Source organism: Hyperoodon ampullatus, assembly GCF_949752795.1.
Source record: "Hyperoodon ampullatus genome assembly, chromosome: 10".
Taxonomy (NCBI): Eukaryota; Metazoa; Chordata; class Mammalia; order Artiodactyla; family Ziphiidae; genus Hyperoodon; species Hyperoodon ampullatus.
The window spans coordinates 44797216-44825109 of NC_136923.1; the positions used below are offsets into that span (position 1 = coordinate 44797216).

Here is a 27894-nt window from a genome sequence, read left to right on the forward strand (position 1 = left end):
GGGGATTAAAGCCACTCCAGGCCATATATTAAAGTCAATCAATAGCCATAAACTATTAAAAGAAATATCTAAATCTACATGCGTATGTATGTTGATAGGTAATTTCTTTCAATAGCACCATGAAACTAAACTCTAGCATTTACTAGCTGATAAAATGTCACCTCAGTTTTCCAATTAATCCATGTAAGTCATCCAAGTGGCTTACTGACATGAATCTTAACTGATACTTAGTTACTTCAGGCAAGTAAATGGCATTTGGAAGCTAAAGAATGTGCAGGAAGAGTATAATCAGGAAGAGGATGACAAACTGGAACAAGGCAGAGAAGGTGAGAATGGAACAAGGCAGAGAAGGTGAGAAAGAAACAATGTTGAAGGTAACAGTTGAGAACAACCCATTAGGGTGAAATAAGGCAGCAACCTGTACCAGCATGTTTGTCTTGCTCTGTGTGGGAATTGGTGACCTCTCTCTGAGTGGCAGCCTGTGAGGCATCTTCAAGAACTTTACAGAGAGAGGACATCTCCAGGTGACAGTGGGAGCAGAGTTTTTGGGGGATCTCCAGAGATGATGGGCACACTGAAGACCTGCTTGCATGTGAGTTGAATCTCTTGGCTCAGGAGTTCGCTGATTCAGAACAACTTTAGAGTTGGAGACCAGAGTTAAGAAATTGGTCTGCTTAAGGCATTGGAAATTTAACGCATTGACTTACAATGATCGCTGTGGATAAAGCATGGTAGAGTAAAGAGAAGGCAATGGTCTGGCTTCCCTTAGTACACTTTTCTCCATTCCAACAATTTTTGGAGAGTCTATACTTTTGTGGCTAGCTCTATATACTCTTTCTCCTCACATCTTTTGGCACACCCTGATGTGAATGAAGATGCCTCCCCAGCCAGGTGAGGACCGCACTCATTTAGTATTGGGATTATTGTATTCCTATTTCTGTTTCTGAAAAGTTCACACCTCTGGCCACATGGTATAATTCATATTGTTTTTCTGACCTGAAAACTAAGCTTGGAGGGGTGTGTACATGAATAATTTGCCCAGGGCCAGGTAAGTGCTGCACAGCTGATGCAGCCCAAGTCTGACTGTGATGTTTATGAAATTCCTACTATTCCCATCTGCCATCTTTCCTTTTGGACAATTTTTTTTACTATGCAAAAACTTCAGACAATTTCAGAGAGTATATAGCTCTTCTAGAGCCCTACTTCTTGAAACCCCTTAGGTGTCCATGAACATGTTTCAATTCAGTGGATGTCAGTGCAGGCATGTCTGGCTCTGAGTTCCTAAACTTTCTGCTGTACCACCCTGATGTCTTCTCTTCCAAACTCTTAAAGTATTATAGTTTTTTACCTTTACCTGAGGGTCTTACACTAGTCAAAGGAACCAGCAAAATGTTAGAGACTATATATTTGATAGAACTTCGAGCCACAAAGCAGAAGCCTTGTCAGAAAGAAATCTGCAATGTCCAGGACGGGTTTCCACCCTCCGCCATGATGCTGGGACAGGATGAAAGCAGTCTGTGCTATAGGGTCAGAATTCCACTGCAGGCCATGGAATCTGGCCCACCCTGTGTTGGGCTCATGCCGGGTCATCCACATTCCGCTTCTTCCTAATCCTCCTTGTTTTGGGAGTTCCGTGTTCATCTGTTCCCATACGTTGCAGGCTCCTGTCTTATTAATCCACCTCTGTGACCCATAGTACCTGACACAGTGCTATGAGAAAGCCAGTATCAAGTCAATATTTGTTCAATGCATGAAATAACACTTGTGTATGTCTCAGAACTCATTTTACCGTCAGGTGTTATTTCTATAATTAATTATGTTCATTCTCTGGCTTCGTTGGCCAATACACCCTCTCTTTGTTCATGGCTCCAGTGTCAAAGCAGATGCATGAAATTAATAAGCTAGAACAATCATGATTTTCAAAGTGATACAGATGAGAGTATTAAAACATAGAAAATAGGCTTCATAGGCAGGTGATTTGAAACAATGTGATTTGACTTCATGGGCATCAAAATGAAATATTTCGTGATGGGATCATAGCAGTGTCGCTCCTCACAGCTAATGGCCCAGGTTTGAGTATGGTGTTGGACACATGCCGTGCTCATCTGCTGAGTATCTTGACTATATTTTGCAACACAGTATGTGTAATATCGTTGTAATACTTTGCAAATCTCCTTTGTAATTGAGTCTATAGCGGTGAAACAGACATTAAACAAAATATACTAAAATATAAATATAATGCACATACACACATTTATAATTAGAAATTGTGAAATGTTTGTCAAGGAGAAAACTTAAGTGCTATGAGAGAGAATCACAGCGAGACTTAGTTTACTCTGAAGGATGAGGGAAGGCCTTTCATGGTGAAGTGGCGGAGAGTGAATGGACTTGGCCTGAGTGAATACTGGCAAGAGGAGCTTTCAAGAAGAGAGATGATATGGAAAAGCCTCAGAAAAGGCAAGAACATGGCATTTTCAAAGAATAGCAAGAAACTGAAGAGGCGGTGTGGTTAGAGCATCAGGGGAGGGGGTGTGTTTGGAGGCTCACAGGCCATGTGGGCTCCTATTATATCTTGAGAAAAACTGAAATCTGTGAACGTATGTTAAGCAGGTGGGTGACCCAATCAGATTTTCATTTTTTAAAGTTCCTCCTTTGCTGTAGTTTAGAGATGGAGATCCGGGAAGACGAAGAAGTGTCTTCAGTTTAGAAAGATGCCATTGCCCTGGTCCCAGGGGAGATGAGACTGGGTTGGACTGGGGGTGAGGGAGAGGTGACAGCAAAGATGGAGACAAGTAGATGGATGCCAGATATTTTCTATTTAGGATCTAGAAAGTGTAGAACCTGGGTTGACTATGCTACATAAGGAAAGGCGACCTTCTGCACATGCTGGTAAGGTATGTAGGTAACCTAATGTTAACTCCTTGCCCATGACAGGATGGAGTATTCAGGGTCCTCCAGAGGAACAGGACCAGTAGGGGTGTGTGCGTGTGTGTGCGCGTGTGTGTGTGTGTGTGTGTGTGTGTGTGTGTGTGTGTGGAGAAAGAGAGATTTTAAAGAAGAGACTCACATAATTGTAGGGGCTTGGTAAATTGAAAATCTGCAGGGTGGGCTGGCAGGCTGGAGACCCAGAGTTGCAGCTCAAGTCCAAAGGCAGTCTGCTAGCAGAATTCCCTCTCCTCTGGGGGAGGCCAGTCTTTTTGTTAAAAATCCAACTGATTAACGTATACATACTACTCTATATAAAACAGATAATCAACAAGGACCTACTGTATAGCACAGGGAACTTTACTCAATACTATGTAATAACCTATATGGGAAAAGAATCTGAAAAATCATAGATAAATGTATACGTATAACTGAATCACTTTGCTGTACACCTGAAACTAACACAACATTGTAAATCAACTATACTCCAATATAAAATAAAAATTTTTTAAACTATAACTGGATGAAGCCCACCCACATTACCAAAGGTAATCTGCGTTACTCAAAGGCTAGTGATTCAGATGTTCTAAAAAATACTTTGACAGCAACATCAAGACATGTTTTTGTTTTTTTGGTTTTTTTTAATGTCTGAAACATTTATATTAACATATTTCCATAGAAATAACCCAAAGAAAGTTTAGTATTAGTTTTGTTTGTTTGTTTGTTTGTACTGCAGGTTCTTATCAGTCATCAATTTTTTACACATCAGTGTATACATGTCAATACCAATCACCTAATTCAGCACACCACCATCCCCAGCCCACTGCGGTTTTCCCCCCTTGGTGTCCATATGTCTGTTCTCTACATCTGTGTCTCAACTTCTGCCCTGCAAACCGGCTCATCTGTACCATTTTTCTAGGTTCCAAATACATGCATTAATATACGATATTTGTTTTTCTCTTTCTGACTTATTTCACTCTGTATGACAGTCTCTAGATCTGTCCACGATCAAGACATGTTTGACCAAATATCTGGGTACCCTGTGACCCAGCCAAGTTGACCTCTAACATTAACCATCACACAGGTTTTCAAAGATGCCATCTTTGACTTCTCCAGCTCTCCCTGCTCAGTTTAGCCCTCTGGAGGGCCTTCAAGTAGAGTTCTCATGCTCCCTGTTATTTGCCCTCCATGATTCTGTCCCTTTTTATGTCTGAACCACCTTGCATTTAGACCATTATACGGCACCAGGTAGCATCTCCATATATGTTTATTTAATAAAGGACCACATAAATTATGTAGGATTCATTTATAAAAGCAAAAGATAGAAATTTCAACAAGGGAAGATTTATTCGGTAAAAATTTTAAACCAATGGTTGAATTTAGATGTAGGCTTCAGGACACACATTTTAACCTATTATTAAAATAAAAATGTATAACTGAAGCCTCTGAAGGCCATTAACCTAGTACTGTCTCTCTTTCCCAAATGGTCTTTTGTGTATTCAACTTCAGACCCTGTTCTCTGGCTTAGCCAGGCTTTAAGTCCCCACTTTGGCCCCAGTTTTCTCTCCAGGTAAACAGGATAGTGTGGTAGGAAGGGGGTGGGGGGGTGGGGGCAACGGACTGTAACTGTGACTCCAGAATCAAGAGGCATCTCAGACACAGAGGAGTGTGTGCTGGAAGGCAGAGCTGGGGAGAGAGCTCTTCAGTGATGTTGGTACTTACAGCAGGACCCTGCGGGACACCTGACATCACAGCTCTCCATGTGGATATTCAACCTCAGGAGGCCTGACAGTTCCAAAGCCAGAAAACACACTTATTCCAAGTGTGTTATTATTAAAGGAATGAGAAGTGTACAGAATTTCAGGTTCTCTGTGATCAGTTTTGCCTCTCGTCTTCTCATTTCCTTGTGTCCAGACAGGACCAGGCCACCTTAGGGATGCAGACGTGGGAGGATATTTCCGGCAGAGACTCCACTGAGTCAGTCTGCTTCCTGAGTGTTTTCTCTCTCCTTGCTTGAAGCTCTTCCTGCCTGCCCTTGCCCCAGGGCTGGGGGTGGGATGGCAGGACTCCTTGTTGGGAAAGCCAAGGCAAATGGAAGGGCAGGGAGGGGGAAGAAGTAGCAGCACAGGGGTTCCTTGCTGGAGTGAAGTTTCCAGCAGTGTCGAGAGCTATGTCAAGCGGACAGGGAGCTCAGAGCTGCATAGCCCCAATGTGAAGCTGGGCAGACCCTGCTGCTGCTGAGGGTCTGTCCTAGGCAAGGTCACCACGGAGGAGCGATGGCTTGGGACTTCCTGAGCAGCCCCACTGAGAAGCAATCTGAGATGGGCTTCAAGGGGACATAGGTCTTCTGGATGGACAGGGCTGTCTCCTGGGGTCAGAAATCCCTTAAATCACTGGATATGCCATGTCCTAGAAAAACCATTTCTCAATGGTCCCATTAAATGGTCATACTGATGCTACGAATATCATTACAATGTTTAAAAAAAACAACCAGTGATTTATCACATGCCCATGATGTACAGGTGCTACGAGTGTGTATTTCTAGTCCTTCCAACAGTTCTGTGAGGTGAACGTTATTGGCCCCATATTACAGATGAGTAAAACTGAAGTCAGAGAACTGAAATACCAGGTCAGGATTCTCTCCCAGGCTTCCCAATGCCAGACCTGTGCTCTTCATGCAGCACTTTCTCAATAAAGATGATTTTCCCTTTTTCCATCCAAGGGAGGATGAACGTAGGAAAAGGAATGCTGTCCTGGGAACTAGGAAGTAAGGACAGCAAAAGAGAGAGTCCTAGGAAGATGGCTAGTCATTCAAGGGCAAGCCAATCAGGGGAGCTATAATATATATGCAGGCAGAGAAAGGCCAGTGGGAATGGGGCAGTACTGGCTGTTTTGAAGCACAGAGCTGGGAGATTTCTGGGAATTCTGCTGGACAGCAAGGCCAAGGAGAAGAGCAGTGCCAAGACGTGAGGCATTTGGCCAACAGGAACTCATGGAAAGCTGGCCCTGGGAAGTGGCCACCAAGGTGACAGCAGAGCTTCCTCTGGCATCCAGTGCCTGGAGGGGAGGAGAAAGGGCAGAGGAATGCTGGGCCTCCCCAGAAATTCTAGAAGGAGGGAGTCATAGAGGGGACAAGTAGCAGTGACCAGTTATAGACCTCACAGTCCTGTGAAATGAGGGCTCCTGATAGACAGGCCTCTGTGCTTCCCATGGTTCCAAGAGAAGGACAAAGCAGCCCCTACTGAGCCAGTGAGGTAGGAGGCATCAGAAGCCCTTGCAAAGAAAGTTGCCCTACAACTGGGTCAGTTTTAGACCAGCCTCACGCCCAGCCCCACTCTGTGGTGGGTTTAGCGTGTTTCTATATACAATCCTGTGCTTTGCATTGGTTCGCCAGCTCAGTGTGGCAGCTTCAAGTTGACATCCCTCCCCTGGCCCTGCCACCACTTTTGGGATAAATGATCTTCGTTATGGACTGCTTGCGTCATCCTGCTTTCCTTTCCATTCCATCTTGCTCAGAACCCTGCCACTCTCTGCCCCATCACTCAGCCTCCCCTTCCCATCCTTACTTTGCTCTCACTCTACTTGACAGTTGCCCTGCTCTCCTTTCTCAGAATCAGGTCTATCGGCGTACAAGAGAAAAACCCAAAATAACAATAGATAAACAGTGCTGAAACAGGATAGAGTTTATTTCTCTTTCACATAGAAGAAATTCAGGGGGTGGGTTCAGGACTAGTGTGGCAGCTCCCCCACATCATTGAGGACCCAAGAGCCTTTGTTTTTGATCCACACCGATTCCCAATGTCAAATTATAGATCGGGTTAGCAGCTAGAGCTCATGCCATCATGAACACAGAATGAGATGGGGAAGGAAAAGCAGAAAGACAAAAGGGAGTCCCTTCTGGCCGAGTGAGCTCCCTGTAAGCACCCTATGTAACACACCTCCCTTCCACTTGTATCTCATGGGCCAGAACTTAGTCACATGGCTGCATGTAGCTGCAAGGGTGCTGGGAAGCCTGGTCTTGATCCTGGGAGGCAATGGCTCAGCTCAAACTCAGTGTTCTGTCAATGAGGAAGGAGAGAAGAATGGGTATCTTCCCTCCCCTCCCTCTGTCTTTCCTTCTCTGCAATGACCAGGCATCAATAATGGATTGGGTTTTCCTTCTGGGTTCAGTGTCTTAGGCTGCCTGAGTATGGAAGAAAATTAACACACATCTGACCTTAACATAGCACCAAGATCATAGCCGGGCTTTGAGCTTATCCCTCTTCTCACAGGGACAGTATCACTTCCCACCGTGTTTGCCCAAGCCTCCTGTGTGGACTCAGACACCTGCCTTGTGATTACACCCAGGTGAGGCAAAGCACTGCAGCAGCTGAAGGCGGATGCAGTTTCTGTCCTGAGTTCTTTCCCTTTTTTGTTTAATGGTTTCATGAACCAACCTTTACTGACAAAATCAGAAGCAGGAAAGTAGAAATCCTGGGGCATATGGAAGATAAACAATCCCCACTCCAACTTTAGAAGCTCTTTTAGGCAAAAAAAAAAAAAAATTAAGTACATAAAATGAGAAAGCTCAAAAGCTACAGCCTCAAGTCATCCTCATTCAGTGACTTTTAATCTAAGTGAAGGAACCATCTGAAAAATAAAACCTCAGGCCAGTTCCTAGTATGTAAAGATATAAAAGCACTTTTTTATTTCCATAAATTTACTTCACATTCAAATGTATAACTATTTACTTATAAATCCCATGAGTTAAATAATGAAATGAAGCCATATTAATGAGCAAAATTATTTGAAATCAGGACTTATAGATGTGGTCTTGTAACAATGTTAATATCCAGTTTACTTTGTATATATTTTTTCATACGTATTTCATAATATGATGGGGATCTAGAGACACATGGGTTGGTAGTTATACATGGTCACCCTATTTCCAGTTTGTCTCACAACTTCAGTTATGCTCCTCTGTCCAGTGTAAACAGCAGCAGCAGCTTCCTTGTGAATCTGCCCCCCACACAGTGGTCAGTGACTCTGGTCAGCTCAGGTTAACCTACTGCTGGCTTCAAAATATTAAAATATATACATGCTGTCGCTGAAAGTGGGGTTTGGCTGCTTACCACTCAAAAGCCAATAAAGAGGCACAGCTGGTGGAAAGAAAAGTCTGCTTTATTTCAGAGGCTGGCAAAGGGGTGGGGGGTGTGGACTCATGTGGCAGCTTATGTCATGGCTACAGTCTGGTCATCGTGTAGTTAACATCTTCCACCTGGTGGAGTTTTCAGTATCTATAAAACAGCTCAAAGGATATGGCTTTGAATATTATCTATAGCCCTTGAGGAGGAACTAAATGTCCTTGACTTTGCTTAATGACAAAACTGTTATTATTGAGTCTTGCTTGACTGCTTTCCTTTGCTTCTGCATTTTATCACTTCTCTGATTAAACTTATTCTTTGGCTAAAGTTTTTCCATAGACAAAAGGCAGGTGGAAAACATGTGGGGGAAGGACCATAGGGTCCCACTCCATTTCAAACCCACCTTTTCTCTGATATTCCTCAATCTTGAGGAGGGAGAGGTACAGAACCAGAAAGGGGGTTTTGGATAGAGAGGTTAATCATAAACTTGGCAGGGGACCTTGGTTTTAGTTTCATTTCTCTTCTAATTTTCCCCAAATCTTTGAGGGAATGGGGCAACAACCGCTGTGGCTACTTCCTGCTGAAGTGGGGCATAGTCCTACCTAATTTGGGGAATGGACATAAAGTTGTAAATAATCTTGAGTTACAAGGTTAGCATCAATATTTTGTATTGTGAAAACATTACCTCTCTCTTTGATTACTTTGTCATAGTACTTGGACAAACATTTGAAAATTAGCAGACATATTACAATGAGGATAATAATCAAAATGCATCCTTGTATTATTCTCTGAATGTGTTTTTTTTCCTCAGTGGTTAAAGCAGATGTACAATATATGTTTAATAGGCCACAAACAGGCTGTTTTGGTTAGCCTAAAGTTTAATTTAATCATGTATAAGCCAGGATGACTTCCCCATACCTCAATATGGGAAAATTTCTTCCACCATTTTCCCTTTTTAATAGCAAATCTTTCCATGAGAGCATTGGTAATCAATGTATTTTTCCAACATTGCCAGAGTGGCTCAGTTGCCAGCTCTGGGTCTATTCATGTCCCTTGGTGCTAGGCCTACTATTTGTTTATATATTGGCCTAGTTATTCACATTGGGGGAAAACTAATCAGACATAACAAACCAGTACAGAGGTATGCTGATGGGGAAACATTTTATAGCCTATACATTTAATCAATTATACCCAATTGTCACACAAACATTGTACAGTGCTTCAAGCAGCAGACTTAAAGCCAGCAAGTCTCAAAGCCAGCAAGTACACATCATAAGTAGTTAAGTTATACTCTGTGACAACTTCACAAGACAATTTATAACTAGAAGTATGACTGAAACATAATGCCAGAACATACTCAAATTTTAGAAACTTCATATAACCTCTAGAACACTTATATTAATGAAATTTATATAACCTAAGAATGTTTATCATTATTATTTGACAATGTTTTCTGTATAATTTAACATACCAAATAATCCTAATTTGTTTAGAAAAACTTTGTTCTCTTAACAGAGAGAAAACCAAACTCAGTCTTGCATCAGCTTACTGTTAATAACAAAATTCATTTATCTAATTAAATTCGATCTAATCTTTATCTTAACGTACAAAATTCTTTTTGGAAATTCCTTTTTTTTTACAAACTTTTAACACTTTCTTTCTCCTTTTTTTTCCCATCCAGAAACAACCAGCTTTAGGACAAAATTAATCCTTCTATCCCTCAGCAAAAATATTTTCATTTTTTTATACCTTCTCTCACCAACAACACATATCCTACTTGCTTTACACACTGAAATGCTTCCCTTATCATTTTTACATATTACAATTTTTAACCTTTAAAAGACCTTGACAACACCAAGAAACAAGTCATTGAACTCTTTGTTATATCAGCATTTTCTGATTTGCAAACTTAAGAACATATTCCATAACCTCTAAAAACATACATTTTTCTCATAGCACAGTTTCTCTTTAGTGTGGTACAAGATGCATGTTTAATGAACCCAAACATCTTTTTTTAAATTAATTTTTATTGTAGTTGTTTTACAATGTTGTGTTAGTTTCTATTGTACAGCAAAGTGAATCAGCTATACGTATACATATATCCCCTCTTTTTTGGATTTCTTTCCCATTTAGGTCACCACAGAGCATTGAATAGAGTTCCCTGTGCTATACAGTAGGTTCTCATTAGTTATCTATTTTATACAAAGTAATGTACATATGTCAATACCAGTCTCCCAATTCATCCCACCCTCCCTTACCCCCTTGGTATCCATACGTTTGTTCTCTATGTCTGTGTCTCTATTTCTGCTTTGCAAATAAGTGATGAACCCAAACATCTTTTGAAGTTCTACTAATTAACCCAAGGCTGAAGTGTCAGGCAGAATGGGCTGTGTCTGCATTTCAAGGACATGATAAGAGTTAACTTCAAGCTTTCTCCTAGGCATTTTTTTATTCTCTCAGCGTCAGAATTCTGAAAACAGTATTTTTATCAAGCTAGCTTTCTCTAACTGCATATGCAAAAAGAACCAGTTTTGGAGTTTCAAAAGAGTTTCATCTTAACCAGTTTTCTCTGAAGAAAACTGTTAGCTACACCGTGTTAAAAAAAAATCATCTTTCTTTTTCTTAGTCATAGGTTCATAGCTAAAATTTTTCTTACTGAATTGAACCTGAATCTCCCATTTTACAAAAGGCAATGAGAATACCAATCACACAAATGGAATACACATTCACACGCCAAAAGACAGAACTGTCACAAATCCTCCAAGACGATAACTGATATTGAGTCCCAAACAAACATCTCCCCAACACAAAGGGTCCTCAACGTCAGACACACATCGGAACCAATTGGCAAAATGCCCAAAGAGCAACTCGTGCACACAAATGATCCCCAACTCTCAAATGCCCAAATAGCACTTCATGCTCAAAAGAGAAGTTTGCCCAGGTGTACACTAGTAGATTTAGTCTTGGAGTTCGTCAGCTCTTTCCGATGCATGTTTCTGTTCCACCAAGGAAAAAGCCTATGCTGGCAGTCAGTGCCCAGCATGGAAGAAACAGGGAGAATCCCTGAAACAAATGGTTTCAGCACCTACTAGGAACATCCCCTTAAGTCCCCTCTCAGGATCAGCTAGCCACAAGCAGGGGGCTCATCACAACCGTCCCGGTATGTCATCATGGCCGGCGGCTCTACTCAGGAAAACCCCGGGGAGCCAGGTACTGCGAGAGCGTGGCCTCACGTTGGGAGCCAAAATCTGTTACGGAAAGTGGGACTAGGTGCTCGCCACTCAGAAGTCAATAAAGGGCTTCCCTGGTGGCGCAGTGGTTAAGAATCCGCCTGCCAATGCAGGGGACACAGGTTCAAGCCCTGGTCCGGGAAGATTCCACATGCCGTGGAGCAACTAAGCCTGTGCGCCACAACTACTGAGCCTGCGCACTAGAGCCCGCAAACCACAACTACTGAGCCCACGAGCCACAATTACTGAAGCCCGTACGCCTAGAGCTCAAGCTCCGCAACAAGAGAAGCCACCGCGATGAGAAGCCTGCGCACCACAATGAAGAGTAGCCCCCGCTCGCCGCAACTAGAGAAAGCCCGCGCACATCAACACAGACCCAACACAGCCAAAAATAAAATTAAATAAATAATTTTTTTTAAAGTCAATAAAGAGGCAAGGTTGGTGGAAAGGAAAGCTTGCTTTATTTTGTATTATTTATTTTGTATCTAGAACATTCTCGGTCAGCCTCTTTTATTCTCAGCCCCCACACCTCCATTCCTCTTGGGCTACTGCTTAAGTGAAGTTATTCATAGCTGTTAAATGGAGGGTATGTTCTGTTTCATGCATTATGGCCAATTTGAGGAGGTGGGAAATATGATTGCCCTCCCTACTTTCCTGAGTTGTGAAGGTAGTGATTGAATAACTGCTTTGTGAAAACCCAGGAGGGAAAGCAGACCTAGCTGTTTGCAGGTGAGAGGGACGATGCTGGAAGGTAAGTGAGCTGGGATGGTAATCAGCTTCAGCTGGAGATGTCCCACCCAGGCATTTCCCATCTGATTTGATGAGCCTACCACCGTGGAGGTGTGACCCCTCTTGCAGGCTAGATGCCCTTTGGGTTTTCTTTTTCACATGCTCCTGGCCAGCCTGGGCTTGTAATGAAACTCTGATACACTGTGATATTGATGTGAGTCCACAGGGTGAAGGTCCCAGCTTCTCTGGTGACCTGGCCATTCTTCTTTTCAAGGAAAGAATTATAATGCCCCTAGGGTGCCCTCATTTGTATTTTGATACCTCTCTCTGCTCAAGGTCAAGATGGATGTGTGTCTGATTTCACCATCTTCCCTCCAGATCCCAAATATAACTAAACTTCTTCCATAGTCTATTTTTGAAGTGGCGGGTTGTGGGAATTCCTTCGTTTTCTGAAACATGGAGCTTACTGTCTGTTTCCATTCTTTTTACTTAAACTTCAGTGGATTCCATAGAGGTGATTTACGTAAATGTGCATTCATTTTACCACCTTTTTTTTCTGAATTGTGATGGTAAATTCCTTCATAGATTAGAGGTTGAACATGTTAAATATAAACTATGGCTCTCTTTAGTGACCCCAAATTTTTCAGTATCATTATTCTTCTTACATAGTGATGGTAACCAGCAAAAATGTTTCAATATACAGAAAGGTTTTAACCATCCCAACCCTCACCCCCTTGAGCCATCAGGAGCAGAGCCAGCGCCCCTCACCCTCTCCCCAGCATCCATTGTTTATTAAGCTGTCTGAAGAAATTCAGGTTGATGGAGCTCCCATAACTCCTTACAGACAATGCTCATATGAAACATGATGCTCTGGTTTATGGGGCTAAAGGGACCGTCCAAAGTTCTGGTTTAAAATGGTCTGCTTCCTTTCAGAGCTGGTAATCACAGTGTATTTGGTGTGTGTCTATTAACTCCACCATCCAGAGGGAATCTTTAAGTGTTTATTTTCTGTACTGTGATACAGTGAACTCTATTAACCTTGAATGAATTTTGATAACACCATCAGGGGGCAGCAAAATGATTCTGCCTGAAATTACACAGTGAGAGAGTGATATTACCCATGACAGATTAAAAGTAAAACATACTTTTAAATTATTATGGCTATTATTATTCCTATCAATTGGGTTCACCCTCTGGAGCCTTGCTCTTAGCATTTATAACATTTCCGGCAGAGTCATTCCGTGATTGATCCACTACCTCACCTCCTGTTCACCCTGCAGTCCACAGCAGTAGCTCCTGCCTCACTCCCCCTATCCCCCTCACAGTGAAATTGCTTTTGTGAGGGCCACCTGTGACCTCCCTGTTGCCAAATCCAGTGGACACTTCTCTGCCTTCACAGCAGACACAGTCAGCCATTCTCTCTCTGAAACATCTTCTTCCTTTGGTGTCTTTCTCAGTCTCTTTGTCTGGCTTCGCCTCTTCAAGTTTCAGCCTGAGTTTAAACATTTGGGGTTTCCCTGGTGTGTTTCTATGCTCTCTTATTTTCCCCTTGCTGCCCTCTCTTCCCTAGGGTGACTCATCCGTTCCTATATTTATGGAGATGTGTCTGAAGATAATTCCCAAACTTACACAGCTGGCCCAGATCCCTCCCCTTGAGATGCACAAACACCTATCAATTGTCCACATGGCAAATCCCTTTAGATGCCTCACAGTTTTCAGTAAAACATGCTTCTACTATCGTAGTCTTCCCTTGCTCCATAAACCGCTTCACTCCCCACAAAAGCTGTAAACCTGAGAATGGTTCTTGGTTCATTCTTTCCCTCCGCCCCCATGTCAGATCCTTCAGCAGGTGTGCCATGCACCTGTCCACTCCTCTCCATCTCCTCTGCTCCTACCCTGGTCCAAACCTCAGCCAGCTACTTAGATGAATGCACTGCTCTGCAGGCTTCCACACATGGCCCCCTAAAAGTCGGCCTTAATGTAACAGCAGGTGCTATTACAACGGAAATTGGATCCTGCTCTGTTCCTGTTCACCAGCCTCAATAACTTCCCACTGCACGTAGGATAAGATCCAAACTCCTTTCCAGGGCCTGTGTCTTGTCTTCCCTCCCCTTTCCCCAACATTAAGCTCTTTTCCTCAGCTGGTCTCTCTGCCTGTTATGCTATTTTTTTTTTCCTATTGGGCTAGCCCCTTCTCAACCTGTAGTCTCAACTTAATGTCACCTCCCCAAAGAAGACTTCTGTCACCACCCAGTCTAAAGTAGGTTGCCATGCCATTCTCAGTCTAAGTGCCCTGATTATTCTGTAATAGAATGCCTTACAACTTATAATTGTTTTATATTTTATTTAGTTTGTAATCATTTGAATCCCCACTTTAATACATGTTTCATGAAGAGGAGGGACCATGTCCTGTTTTCTTTTTATCCCTAGCGCCTGGAATAGTAGGTACTCAGTGTGTGTGAACTGAGCGAATAATTGGCAATCTAGACAACAGTGCCTGTGACCATGGAGTGGTGGCTCATCGCTATGGGATAGAATTACTGTCTCTTTAATAGCAAACAAATGACATATATGCCATCACTCTCCCTGCTACACCTATGGCAGACACAGCTAACTTATGACACTCTAGCCCCACTGAGCCTGCATGCATTTTCAACATGTGGTGAGAATCAGAACTGGCATTGCAGTGGACCCAGAAACCATGAAATGTTGATAAGCTTTTCATATGTCGGTTGCAGAGTGATGTATCGGGAAGAGGCTAAACCAGATGTTAGATGACATTGCTAAAGACCAGACTAACCGTGTTCAACATCATTACTCATTTGGGAAATGCAAGTCAAAACCACAATGAGATGCCACTTCACACCCACTACCACTCAGTGCTCAAGCAACAAATACATATTGAGCCTTTTTGCCCAGATACTATCACAAAACTTTCTTGACATAGAAACAAGTGTGATCAAATGTTATGGGTACTGAGACCACTGGATTTCTTGCTAATCAAAATGAAAAGTACTATTTGCTTATTGTTGCTTTGCTCACTTAAAATCTCTGCCAACTCTGTGAAGTAGGAATTACTGTTGCCTCTCAGAAGGCAGAGGCTCAGAAAGGTTGGAGGGATCTTTGAGAATTGACTGAGCTCAGCTCTACACCAGAGCCACTGACTCTAAACCCATCACTCTTTCCCACATGGCTGACCATTTGGGGGCCTGGTCCTTTCCAGGACATTTCAGTGCAGGTACCTGGTCTTGCATAATTCTTGGTTGATTCTGCAGTTAGCCACTATAGGTTATCCTATACAATTCTTCAGTGACCTCTCCCATGAGGTACTATAGGGCAGTAGAATCTGAGAAGCGAGAGATGGTTCACAAGAAGGGCATTCTATTCCTCCACTGAGCCTGTGATTCAAAACACTTCATTTGCTTGGAACAAACTTTGGAGGAATTGGTACAGTTTTATCATTAGAGTCTCAGTGAGTTTTTAAATGCCATTGGCATTTGCAGTCCTGTGTATCAGGAAACAAAACTCATAAAGCTCAAGTGATCTTGTGCACTGAGTTCACAGAGCTTTTTTTGATCCCTAAAGTCTTTCCTTCCTGGGTGTTTTATCCTATCTAATTCAGTGTCTTTGAAATATCAATAGAAGAAGGTCAATTGCTGAGGCTGTTCTTATATTGTTTACAGAGGTCAGAGCCGTTGATAACTTAGCTCACCTTCTATTCTAAATCTAAGGGACTGGATAACAACATCTTCATGTCTTTTTTTTTTTTTTTTTTTTTTTTTTTTTTTCCGATACGCGGGCCTCTCGCTGTTGTGGCCTCTCCCATTGCGGAGCACAGGCTCCGGACGCGCAGGCTCAGCGGCCATGGCTCACGGGCCCAGCCGCTCCGCGGCATGTGGGCTCCTTCCGGACCGAGGCACGAACCCGTGTCCCCTGCATCGGCAGGCGGACTCTCAACCACTGCGCCACCAGGGAAGCCCAACATCTTCATGTCTTAAGGAAAAAAACCTCTGTCCTGTTTCCCTGTAAATATTTTGTTCAGCCAAGTATACATATACAATATTTTACCCTGTAGAATTATCAGCTGGCCTGATGTAGTCTCCCCTTCTAATGCTCAAGCAACAAATGAGTATCGGGCACCACAGTGCAGAGCAGTAAGCCCTGTGCGTATATTTGCAGCTGTGTAAGCCAACTCAGGGGACCTGAAAGCTAAAGCTGCAAACACTCTTTGAATTTTCATGGAAAGATGTTTATGATGTGTTGTTGTTAAGTGAAAAATTAGATTATAAAACCATATGTAGATTTCCCATTCTAGTAGCAGGCTGGGATGAGCTAGTGCAGCCCTTCTTTGTACTAAAAGCACTTAAAAATACTAATAAAATATAAGGTTTAATATAAGAAAGAGAAAATATTTGCCAATCATATATCTGATAAGGGACTTGTAACCAGAATATTATAAAGAACTCTTATAACACAATGATGAAAAAGATAAATATTCTAATTTTAAAATGGGTAAAAGATTTGAATAGACTTTTCTCCAAAGACTACGTACAAATGGCTAGTAGGGAAATGCAAATCAAAAGCACAATTAGATACCACCTCAAACCCCCTAGGATGGCTATAATAAAAAAGGCAGACAATAACAAGTGTTGGTGAGTATGCAGAAAAATCAGAACCCTCATATGTTGCTGGTGGGATGTAAGATGGAGCCACGATTTGGAAAACACTCTGGTAGTTTCTTAAAAGTTTAAACATTTAGCATTACCATATGTCCCAGTAATTCCACTCCTGGGATTGAAAAGATACGTCCACACAAAAACTTATACATGAATGTCGATAGCAGCATTATTCAAAATAGCCAAAAAAGTAGAAAGAACCCAGATGTCTATCAGTCGATGAATGGATAAATAAAAATGGTACATCTGTAAATGGACTATTACTTGGCCATAAAAAGGAATGAAATTCTGATACATGCTGTCACATGGATGAACCTTAAACACATATGGTATGATTCCATTTATATTAAATGTCCAGAATAGGCAAATTCAAAGAAATAGAAAGTAGATTAGTGGTTGGTAGAGGGTGGGAGGAGTAATAAGCAAGATGTAACACTCAGAAGCCATAGAAGAAAAGACTGACCGATTTAACTACAGAAAAATTAAATGCTTCTAAATGATGAAAGACACCATAAGCAAAGTTGAAAAGACAAGTTCAAAATGAAAGAAAATATTTGCCACATACATCATAGATTCATCTGGGGTGAATTGCACAATCACAAAATGGATACAGAAAACAAAAATTATTTTCTGTTATTCTTTGTGGGTGTGCATATTTGAACAGGAAAAAACAACTCAAATTTGCCAAGGTAGAATAACTTGGTTACTTCCGGTCAGTTGTATCCTGGGTAATTCAGTGTGTTTGGGGTAGATCCTTGTCTCTTAGGGTTTCTCCTTTCCTCCTCAGAGTGTAGAGAAAAGTGCACGCAATGTTGTGTTTTACATTACTATGACCAGTTGTGTGCCCAGAACATCCACGAGCTCTTTGGAAGAAGGGGGTTAACTTTTATCCAACTCTGAGTCACCAGTGTGTAGGATTAGCCCATCACCCAGAGAATCTTTATTGACTACATTGATTTGAAAGCTTTTAAAATCCCTGGTGCTTCAGTTTCCAGGGATATTAAGAGGGCCAGGATTGCATTTATCATATTCCCAGCAGGGCTGTTTAAGGATTAATAGTTTAACATAAATGATCTCCTGCTCCTTTAAAAAGACATTAATTAAGCTAAAGGATTTCTTTTTAATGTGCTTAGTTTTATAATAATTTGTATTTAAATCTAGTGTCTGAAATATAAGTAATAAGGTTTTGTGCTTTCTTATAGAAAATATGACATATAGAAGAACACAAAATTAATCCACCATTAGGGTTCCTCTCTGGATATTATGTCAAGCCATTGATCTTTCTGTGTTTTACAGGAAGATCCTACATGGTAGCTTGCCATATGGGAGGGCCAGGGTGGCGTGCTTTAGGGAGGGAGCCCCCTGACCTGATGTGCTGTTTCTCTTCTCCTCACCCTTTCCCCAACCTGGCTCCCCAGTGAGATGAAGCAGAAGCTGGATGAGGAAGGCAGCAAGTGCAGCATCCTCTCCAAGCACCAGAAGTTCATGGAGCACTGCTGTATGCGCTGCTGCTCACCCTTCACCTTCCTTGTCAACACCAAGCGCCGGTGTGGGGACTGTAAGTTCAACGTCTGCAAGAGCTGCTGCTCCTACCAGAAGCACGAGAAGGTGTGGATCTGCTGCGTCTGCCAGCAGGCGAGGTGAGTGGCCAAGTGCACCCTTAGGGTCTCAGCTAACTGGAGGCACCATCTTCCTTCAACCAGGTGGGGCCGACAGTGATTGATTGATCGGCATTATTTTTTAAGAAAGGGGAGGTTTACTAAGCAGTCTTCTACATTCAGTGTGTCTAATGCAGATAGAACACACCCAAACTTGTTTAATTAAAGTTAGCAGAAAGAGGTTGCTGAGGAGAAGCTGGGAATTTCACTGGTTCAATCTTGTATGATGTCTTGTGGGGACATCGCCAGGAGTCTTGGGATTATTATTGTCTGAAATCAAAGAAGATGCAAAAGTTGAACTCATTTCCTGTTTTTCCATATTATTCAAGTCCATCATAAGAACATGTCCAGGAAAGAAGTCCATGATTCATGGGGCAGGTTTTTTTTTTTTTTTTTTTGGTGGTACGTGGGCCTCTCATTGTTGTGGCCTCTCCCGTTGCGGAGCACAGACTCCGGACGCGCAGGCCCAGCAGCCATGGCTCACGGGCCCAGCCGCTCCGCGGCATGTGGGATCTTCCCGGACCGGGGCACGAACCCGTGTCCCCTGCATCGGCAGGCGGACTCTCAACCACTGCGATGGGGCAGGTTTTGCTTCTTGAAATTTCTCTAAGTCTCCGTTTGATAGAGAAGTATGTCTAGGTCAAAGTGCCTCAGATGTATGGCCTGTGGGCTGACAGTCTTTTACATTTTGAAGGATGTCTCAGAAGAGTTTATTTATGTAGTAACAAGCTGTGTAACCTCTCAGCATTGTACAAGACACACTGCCAAATTCACCATGGGAAACATTTAAGGAATATTTTGACTCGAATCAAGTATGGAAAATTTCAGATAAATAACAGCTTTTAAAACCTGCCCAGTTTCTTGAAACCAACAAAAAAATTAGTTTCCAATAGATTGTTTAGACTAAATACCTGGCAAAAGCTGGTGTCTTGCTGGGGGATGGTGTTTGGGGTCACTTTGTGCTGCCATCCACTTTGACCATCAGCTTCTCTGCTCCTTGTGCAGTCTGGAACTCACCTTGGTTTAGAAGTGATTTACTTTAGGATATTACTCTCTGGGATATTCTTTCAGCATATTCATATGCGAGCAATTGGATTTTAAAACACTGTATATGTCAAATGACATGAAGAATACCTGTGTGTGTATTGTGTGAAATCCCAATAAAATAGTGGAAAGCAGCTCTGTGAAGTTGCAGAGATGACCGCTTTTTAGACTCATGTTTCACTCCCCACTGCCTATGACATACTTTTCCTTTCCTATGTAAATTAATCCCATTTTTGGTGCATTGGTTTAATTTCTAGCTGTTTATCCAGTAGCTACCATATGCATACGTTTTTTGAGATACTATGGAGCCATGAATAATTATAATAATAAAAATTCTTGCTCACAGAAAATTAAGGCACTAGGAATACAGGGTAGACATCCACGTGATAATATTAACCAATTGTGTCAGAAGTAAATGACTGTATCAAGCACCCAGGCCTGTCTGTGGTGTGGTTTTACAGGAGGGACTCAGATTAGAATGTCGGCTTCCCTGGGGAGGACACAGGTAATGTCAAGTCACTGTAAAAATGGTGGTAGTCCAAAACTTCAGGTTTCCTCTTTCTCATCACAGTGAAAAAGAGTCTACCTGTCCTAGGGTTCTGGTTGGTTATTTATTTTAGTAAAAGCATTTTAAGAATTTTAAATGAAAATTCCCTTGTAATGGTCACTGCTCTAATTATGATCAGATGGTTTGTGCTTCGTCAGTTTGTTTTCTCCATATGTTTTGCATTAAAACATATTTCTGTTGTCAGTGTTAGTTTAAAATTTTAGCTTTGGGAGATTAACAAACATCAGTGAATTTACTATAGAATGAATGATGGATTACTTATTTTAGAAGTTATATAGCTAATGGGATACTACAGAATCATTCCCTTTGTCATCTTTTTATTATATAAAAATTTATCTTCTTGACCATTTATTGCATAGATTCAGTCAAACATTATAAATAAGGATTTAAACTGGTTGTTTAAGATCTTCTGAGGAAACCGAACTTTCTCAGTGAGCCTAGATGCACACGTCAGTCGTCATTTGGTGTCGAACTGATTCAGGAATGGCGTTCCTACTTTCCTTGGAAACAAATTGGCTTCTTAGTTCTTTGCTTCATTATAAAAATTGTTCTCTCTGATTTTTGTTGTTTTGTGGTATTACCTTTAACACAGACCAGTTTGGGAGATTATTTTCAGGGAATGAGAGAGAAAAATTATCCCTGGGACTGAAATCAAAAACATATCTCCTGGGCTTCCCTGGTGGCGCAGTTGTTGAGAGTCCGCCTGCCGATGCAGGGGACACGGGTTCGTGCCCTGGACCGGGAAGATCCCACATGCTGCGGAGCGGCTGGGCCCGTGAGCCATGGCCACTGAGCCTGCGCGTCTGGAGACTGTGCTCCGCAACGGGAGAGTCCACAGCAGTGAGAGGCCCGCATACCGCAAAAAAAAAAAAAAAAAAAAACATATCTCCTGATTATGCCTGTGGCATTGGCTTTGGTTTTTCTGAGACAACTTAAGCCTTCATTTCTTTTCACTTGGAGTCGAATATCCTTTATTTCTTCTACCTGATCACTTATTGCTTGGTGTTCCACACAGTCCACATGATTCATAAATTAGGATGCTGCCCTTTTAGTATAAACTCCACAGTATGTTTTAGAGATATCCTAATGGGTTTGCAATATCCCTAAAGAAGATATGATATTAAAAAATTATCACTATGGGATGAGGACATCCACAGGTTAATAAGTATATGGGGAAATGTTGAACCTCAATAGAAAGCAAGGGAATAGAGATTTATGCTTCAAGTAGCTTTTTTTCTCATGAAATTAATGTTTTTTTTCAGCATTCTCTTCAGTGTTGGCAAGGGTAGATTGAAAAAGGCATTCTCATCCATTGCTGGCAAAGTTGAAATGGGCATAACCTTTTTTTTTTTTTTTTTTTAAAGAAGGGAAAGTGGTGGCTATTTATTAATTAATTTATTTTTGCTGTGTTGGGTCTTCATCTCTGTGCAAGGGCTTTCTCCAGTTGTGGCAAGTGGGGGCCACTCTTCATCGCGGTGCGCGGGCCTCTCACTGTCACGGCCTCTCTTGTTGCCGAGCACAGGCTCCAGACGCGCAGGCTCAGTAGCTGTGGCTCACGGGCCCAGTTGCTCCGCGGCATGTGGGATCTTCCCAGACCAGGGCTCGAACCCGTGTCCCCTGCATCAGCAGGCGGACTCTCAACCACTGCGCCACCAGGGAAGCCCTGGGCATAACCTTTTACCAGCGTGTATCAAGAGCCATTAGCATGTTCAAGTCCTTTTACCCAGTAATTTCATTTTTGAAAACCTATACCTAAAGAGACGATGGAATATTTTTAATACAAAAATAATTCTCAATACAAAAATGAGATATACTGGATTATTTGTAATGTAAAACCCAGAAATAACCTAAATGTCCAACATAGAACAGAGGAAGTAAGTTAGGATACATTCAACTTGACAGAATATGATGAGACATTTAAAATAATATGTATATTGTATTGGCATGGGTAAATTCTTTTTTTTTTTTTTTTTTTTTTTTTTTTTTTTTTTTTTTTTTTTTTGTGGTACGCGGGCCTCTCACTGTTGTGGCCTCTCCCGTTGCGGAGCACAGGCTCCGGATGCGCAGGCTCAGCAGCCATGGCTCACGGGCCCAGCCGCTCCGCGGCATATGGGATCCTCCCAGACCGGGGCACGAACCCGTATCCCCTGCATCGGCAGGCGGACTCTCAACCACTGCGCCACCAGGGAGGCCCGGTAAATTCTTATATTAAAAATTATGTATGTGATGGTTTCTTTGAAGTGTTTTCACTTTTTTTGAACAGAGAGCATTCTTCCTAGGTGTACACTTTGTGGAATATTTATGTGGCAAAGAGCCTGAATGGCAATGGAATTATTTGTGTTGGCAGCACTGTGTGCCAATTTCATGTAGTTTATTTTGGTTAATGAGCTCTTGAGATTTCTTTACACACCATGATGCAACAAGTCAAAGAAAGTTACTGTGTGCTTGGAAAAATCCCATCTTACCCACGGCTGTTCAGTGAAAAAGCTGTACAGCTGACAAATCTCTTGACTAGATTGAAGAATTTAAGGGAAAAATATTGAGGAATGTTGGTGGGAAGTTTCATTTGTGTACTGTGAGAGACAGTCTACCCTTCCAAATTTTGGAATAAATCTCATCTTGGGAAACATCAAAGACACACCGAGCAATATTATTCAAAATAACTGGCTTGAAGTCTTCAAAATATTGATGTCATGAAAGAAAAAGAGACTGAGGAAATGTTTAGATTAAAGAAGACTAACAAGAAACGATACACAAGTGACATGCCTAATCCTTAATCAACTCTTGAGGTGAGGGGAAATAGCTATGAAGGCCATTGGGACAATTGACACCATTTGAATATGGATAATGGTAGAATAGTATTGTATTAATTTTAAATTTCCTGAAATTGATCACTTTACACAGCTATATAAGAGAGTGTCCTTGCTCCTGGAAATACACACTAACACACATCATGGTAAATATTTTTCACTTATTTCCTCCATAAATGCTTACTGAGTTCAGCCTACACAGGAGGCCTGTGCTAAAGCCATCAATTCTTTACTGCCCATCACTGATTTTCTGGAGAACTGTTTGTACACATGTTCACTTGCGATGTTTATCGTATAATTTTTTGGTACGAGTTCTTGGTGTGCCTTTTCTTTGTAATGTTCCTTTTCTCCTTTCTTCCTGAAGCCTCCTTGCATAAATTTCAGGACAGTTACTATGGGGAAGGGGCAAGCCTGAAATTTTGATCCTTTTTTTTTTTTATTCTTTAAAAAATTTTTTTATTCTTTTTTTTTTTTTTTTTTTTTAATTCTTCTCTTTTTTTTTGGCCGCACCTAGCAGTTTGCAGGACCTCAGTGCCCCAACCAGGAACTGAACTCCAGCCATGGCAGTGAAAGTGCTAAAGCCTAACCAGAAATTTTGATCTTTTTGAAATTTCTCTGATAAGCAAAGGCACCGGTTCTCTCCTTTAGCAAGTGCCCAGGCCTACGTTAATGGCCAAGGTTAAAGAGTCAAACAGATTTCAGTACTGCTCATGGCAGCTTCCACGGTAACTGGAGATGAGTCTGTGCGTGAGCAGCTGTGAGTGAAGAGTGCTCTGCTGGAGACTCTGAAGTCCCCGTGGGGGCCCCGTGGTTAGAGCAACAGCAGGACAGGTGTCCCAGAGGAAGGGATGCCTGAGTTGGGCTTTCATGAGGTAGGTGTTCAACAGGGGAGGACAGGAGGCAAAGGCAGGCTGGACAAAGGAAGGGGGAACAATGGGCAGACTGGAAAGCTCGGGCAAGGTAGGGCTGAATCTAGGTTGATGGCGGCAGAGAGTAGATTTCCAGAAAAGAATGCTAATTAGATGCCAACACTCTCCACTTTATGGTCCTGCAAGGTGGATAGCACCCCCTGTTATAGTTGTAGACGCTGAGCTCACTGAGGCATGTTACTGTTCCAAGTAAGGGTGGGAGCAGGATCCAAACCCAAATGTTTGACTCCAGACTCCAGAGTGTGCATTCTCAACAGGACGATACGCGCCCCCAACCAGGCCAAACTTGGTCTTTGGAGAGAAAAGGGAATCTTGCTCTTTTTAATGCATAAAGCACAGATATACATACAGTACATACACAAGCCTAGGATAAGCCTTGTGGTTAAAAATTTGAAGTTCCCTCAAAAAGGTCCACAGAACATCAATTTAAGAAATGAAAAGAAGGATTTGATATCCCAGTATAAGAGGGGGCTAGCCAGCAAAGAACATCCATTTCACTTTATAAAAACCTTACAAGATGTAAATCCTTAGAAAGGTCCTAGAGAAATAAACCTTAATTTGGAAAGGCAGTATTCAGCACAAAGACAAATAAGTTTAGCAGGAACTATTATAGAAGATGATGCTATATCCATTTCTTTCTCTCTTTTTTTTTCTGTATTAATTTCTTAAGACTACAAACAGCTCTTAAAATCAAGACCAAAATCTACTGCTGCTAAATTTCTTGAGTTCTCATTTGAGAGCAGGAACAAGTGGCCTAAAGAAGGCAAGTTGATTCAGCATCACCTGATGGGAGGGCCAACGCATTTACCATATAAATGGGCTACTTCAGCCTGGGCTGTGTAAGCTGTACTGTTATAAGTATTCCTAGGAATCCTTCCTGAGGTGTGAATTGCTCTCAGAATCACCATAAAAGCATCAGAGAATATTATGGCCGCTGCAATTCAAAGGCAGCCCTGTCAGGGGAGTATTTATGAATTTGTTGGTAAGGAAAGAACTGAAAAGACTTATAGTCTACACTAGTAGAAGTGAAGATATGAGATAATTAAGAAAAGAGTATTTCATTTTTTTCTAAATAATTGACCCAGGGACCCCCCAACTCCCCAGTCAAGTAGCTTCCAGAGCCTCATTCAAATTAAACCACACGAAGACATCTGCATTTTTTGGGACTGTGTGTCCTTCAGATGATTTGTTTAACCTCTAAAATGAGATTCTTCAAGAGACATCTAGAAATGGCCTTGTAAACTCAGGAAGTGTAATGAATTCCAAATAAGCTGAATGACTTTGTCAGCTGTGCCTTTCAGGTACAATCATAAAGCACTAAATTTTTTTCATTGCTTCTAATCAATTTAGCTTATATCTCTAACTTTTGGGAAAGTAATACACCATTCAGTAGGTAGGCTATGTCATGTCACTGTGTGTTATCAAATAGAATGAAAAAGAAGAAACTATCAATACACGCAACACTATGGATGAACACCATGGATGTTGAGCTAAAGTAGACAGATACAGATGGCACATACTGTATGATTCCATTGATGTAGAGTTCTGAAATGGTCAAACTGATTTATGATGAGAGAAACCAGAATAGTGATGGCCCTTGGGAGTAAAAGGGGTTACTGAATGGGAGGGGACCCAGCAAGCCTCCTGGAGTGATTAGACTGTTCTATACATTGACTTAAGTGGTGGTCTTACATGTGTGCACATATGTAAACATTCACTGTGACACTTAAGATTAGTGCACTTTACTATAGGTAAGCAATACTGCCATAAAATAATTTTTAAAAATTTACTGGCACATTTACACTGGCTCTGCCACTTAACAGCTATGTGGCTACTGGCCAGTTGCTGAACATCTCTGAGCATCATTTTCCTCATCTGAAAAATGGCAATTCATGACACTGGGCTTAGAAGGTTGCTAAAGGATTAGAGAAAGGATGATTTGTGCCCACCATGGTGTCTGTCCCATGGTTAGAAGGCTCTGGTGATAAGAACTTTAATTTCTTTTACTATAACGACGTGCGGCCCACAGCCCGTCTCTGATGGCTCCAGCTCCGATGGCACAGCTGGGAAGCCATGCTGAGTCCCTGCAGGTATGCCAGAGGATGGCACCTCCTGTGACAAGGACATCATTTCTAATTACACTCATAAAAGTATTCCAGCTACACTTTTTTTTTTTTCTTTTCCAGCTACACTTTTTATTGCAGTAGAGGATTTTTTTAAGCATGAGTGGAGAAAATTAGAAGCTGCTGGATAAGGCTTGTGGGTTGTACTCCAGGGAAATAAAAACCAAATAAATTCACTGGCTGATTTTGAGGAGAAAAGGTCATTCTCTGAGAATAATACCAGAATATGTCCTTGAAACCCTGAAAAATAAACACACAACTTGGAAAACCAAAATAAACACACAACTTGGAAAACCAAAGACATTCAGATCCATAGCAAGATATATAATAATTAAACTTTTAAAAACTAAAGAAAAAATTAAAAATCTTGAAAGCAGCCAGAAATAAACAATATATTTCTTATAAGGGAAGATCAATTCAGGTGACGACAGATTTCTCAACTGAAACCATGGAGGTCAGAAAACTTAAAACTAAAAATAAAAAGGGTGCAATCAAAGCAGGATGTCCACAACGACCCAGGAGGAATGGATTATGGTTCCCTAGTGAGCTGAAAAGCAAGTTAAACAGCTTGCTTTTCACTGCGTGGAGGCTGCCTTTGGAGGGATGAGACCTTTGTGGCCGTGGGGATTTCATGCCTTGGGCAGGCCCTCCCCAGCACAGGAGTGGGCTATAGCTCAACCCATAGCAGGGTCCTGCTTGCCAGGGGTTGGGACGGGAGAATGAGTTGCAGGGCCCCTCCAGAGGGTCACCAGGGCAAGTCCTGCTGCTCTGTGGGCCAGGGGCCGGGAGATAGCTGTGGGAATTGGCTCCCCTGGCCATCCAGAGGCCTGTCCCCTGCCTTACACTCAGGACCTCTGGTGTTGTGGAAAAAATGCCAGCCCCTGCTCTCATACACACCTGGCTGAAACCCTGGCCTGGCCCCATACTAGCTCTCTGTTCCCAAGTCTACTATCCATCAAATAGAGCTTTTGCTGGTTTAGGGTAGTGCTGGGAGTAATTACTGAGTCAGCCCAGTGCCTACTGCAGTGGACCTCCAGTGACTGTTCTCAAGGCCAGGTTCAGAGAAGTGATGTGGACAGTTGTGGCCCCTGGGAGCCTCAATCCAGAAGGAAGAGCGTAGCAGCAAGGGAATCTCATGGTGGGCACTGAGGCCAGTTGGCATTCAGAGCTCTAGGGCGGGACAAGGGGGGCCAGCCCACACCCTGAGTCCAGGACGAAAACTGGGGGCTGTTAGGGAATTCATAAGGTGCCACAAAGCATAATCAACGAACTCCCCTCATACCACTGCTACATGGATGAAAATAGAAACACAGCGACTAGTACTGGACATGCACAGACATGACCATGGGTAGAAGGTCCACAGGAGGGTAGCAGGGCAAGTGACCCAGTGTGGCTGTGACAGACGGGTGACGTGGCTAAGTTGGTTTGGGTTCTGATGCTGGCCCTGCCCGCCTATGGGCAAGGATCCAAAGCCTCTCTTTCCTCCTGGGCCAGATGAGTGTAACACAGTGCCAGCCTCACAGCGCTGTGGACAAGACTCAGTGAAAGGTGTCTGCCAGGGCTCAGCCCAGCAGCTGGCCTGTAGTAAGTACCAATAGATGTTAGCTATTATTACGGTTGTTATTGTTGCCATCACTGGGGAGTAAGCCAGACAAGTAGATCATAGAACTGAGAGTACAAACTGAAACATCTGCTTCAAGAAGGGAGGGTGTCGTGACACGCTAGATTTTGGTTCTGTTGCAGAGAACATTTGTCCAGCGTGAATGTGTCAGGTTAAAAGGATGAGGTGAGAAAGCTGGCCTGGAGTCAGTGGTGTCCTGGTGAATTTTTATTATTTTATTATTTATTTATTTTTATTTATTTTTATTTTTTGCGGTACGCGGGCCTCTCACTGTTGTGGCCTCTCCCGTTGCGGAGCACAGGCTCCGGACGCGCAGGCTCAGCGGCCATGGCTCACGGGCCCAGCCACTCCGCAGCATGTGGGATCTTCCCGGACCGGGGCACGAACCCGTGGTCCCCTGCATCGGCAGGCGGACTTTCAACCACTGCACCACCAGGGAAGCCCCTGGTAAGTTTTTG

The 27894-nt window shown here is 42.4% G+C and overlaps 1 protein-coding gene across 1 annotated transcript in view; it reads left to right on the top strand.

Moving 5' to 3' along the window:
- Window positions 1-27894, top strand: part of MYRIP (myosin VIIA and Rab interacting protein) — a gene marked incomplete at both ends in the record, with an annotated part of 178689 nt that overhangs the window by 47086 nt on the left and 103709 nt on the right. Inside the window, one exon of the mRNA XM_079713826.1 lies at window positions 18102-18323. Coding sequence (XP_079569952.1) covers window positions 18102-18323 — 222 coding nt within the window. The remainder of the gene's footprint in view (window positions 1-18101; window positions 18324-27894) is intronic.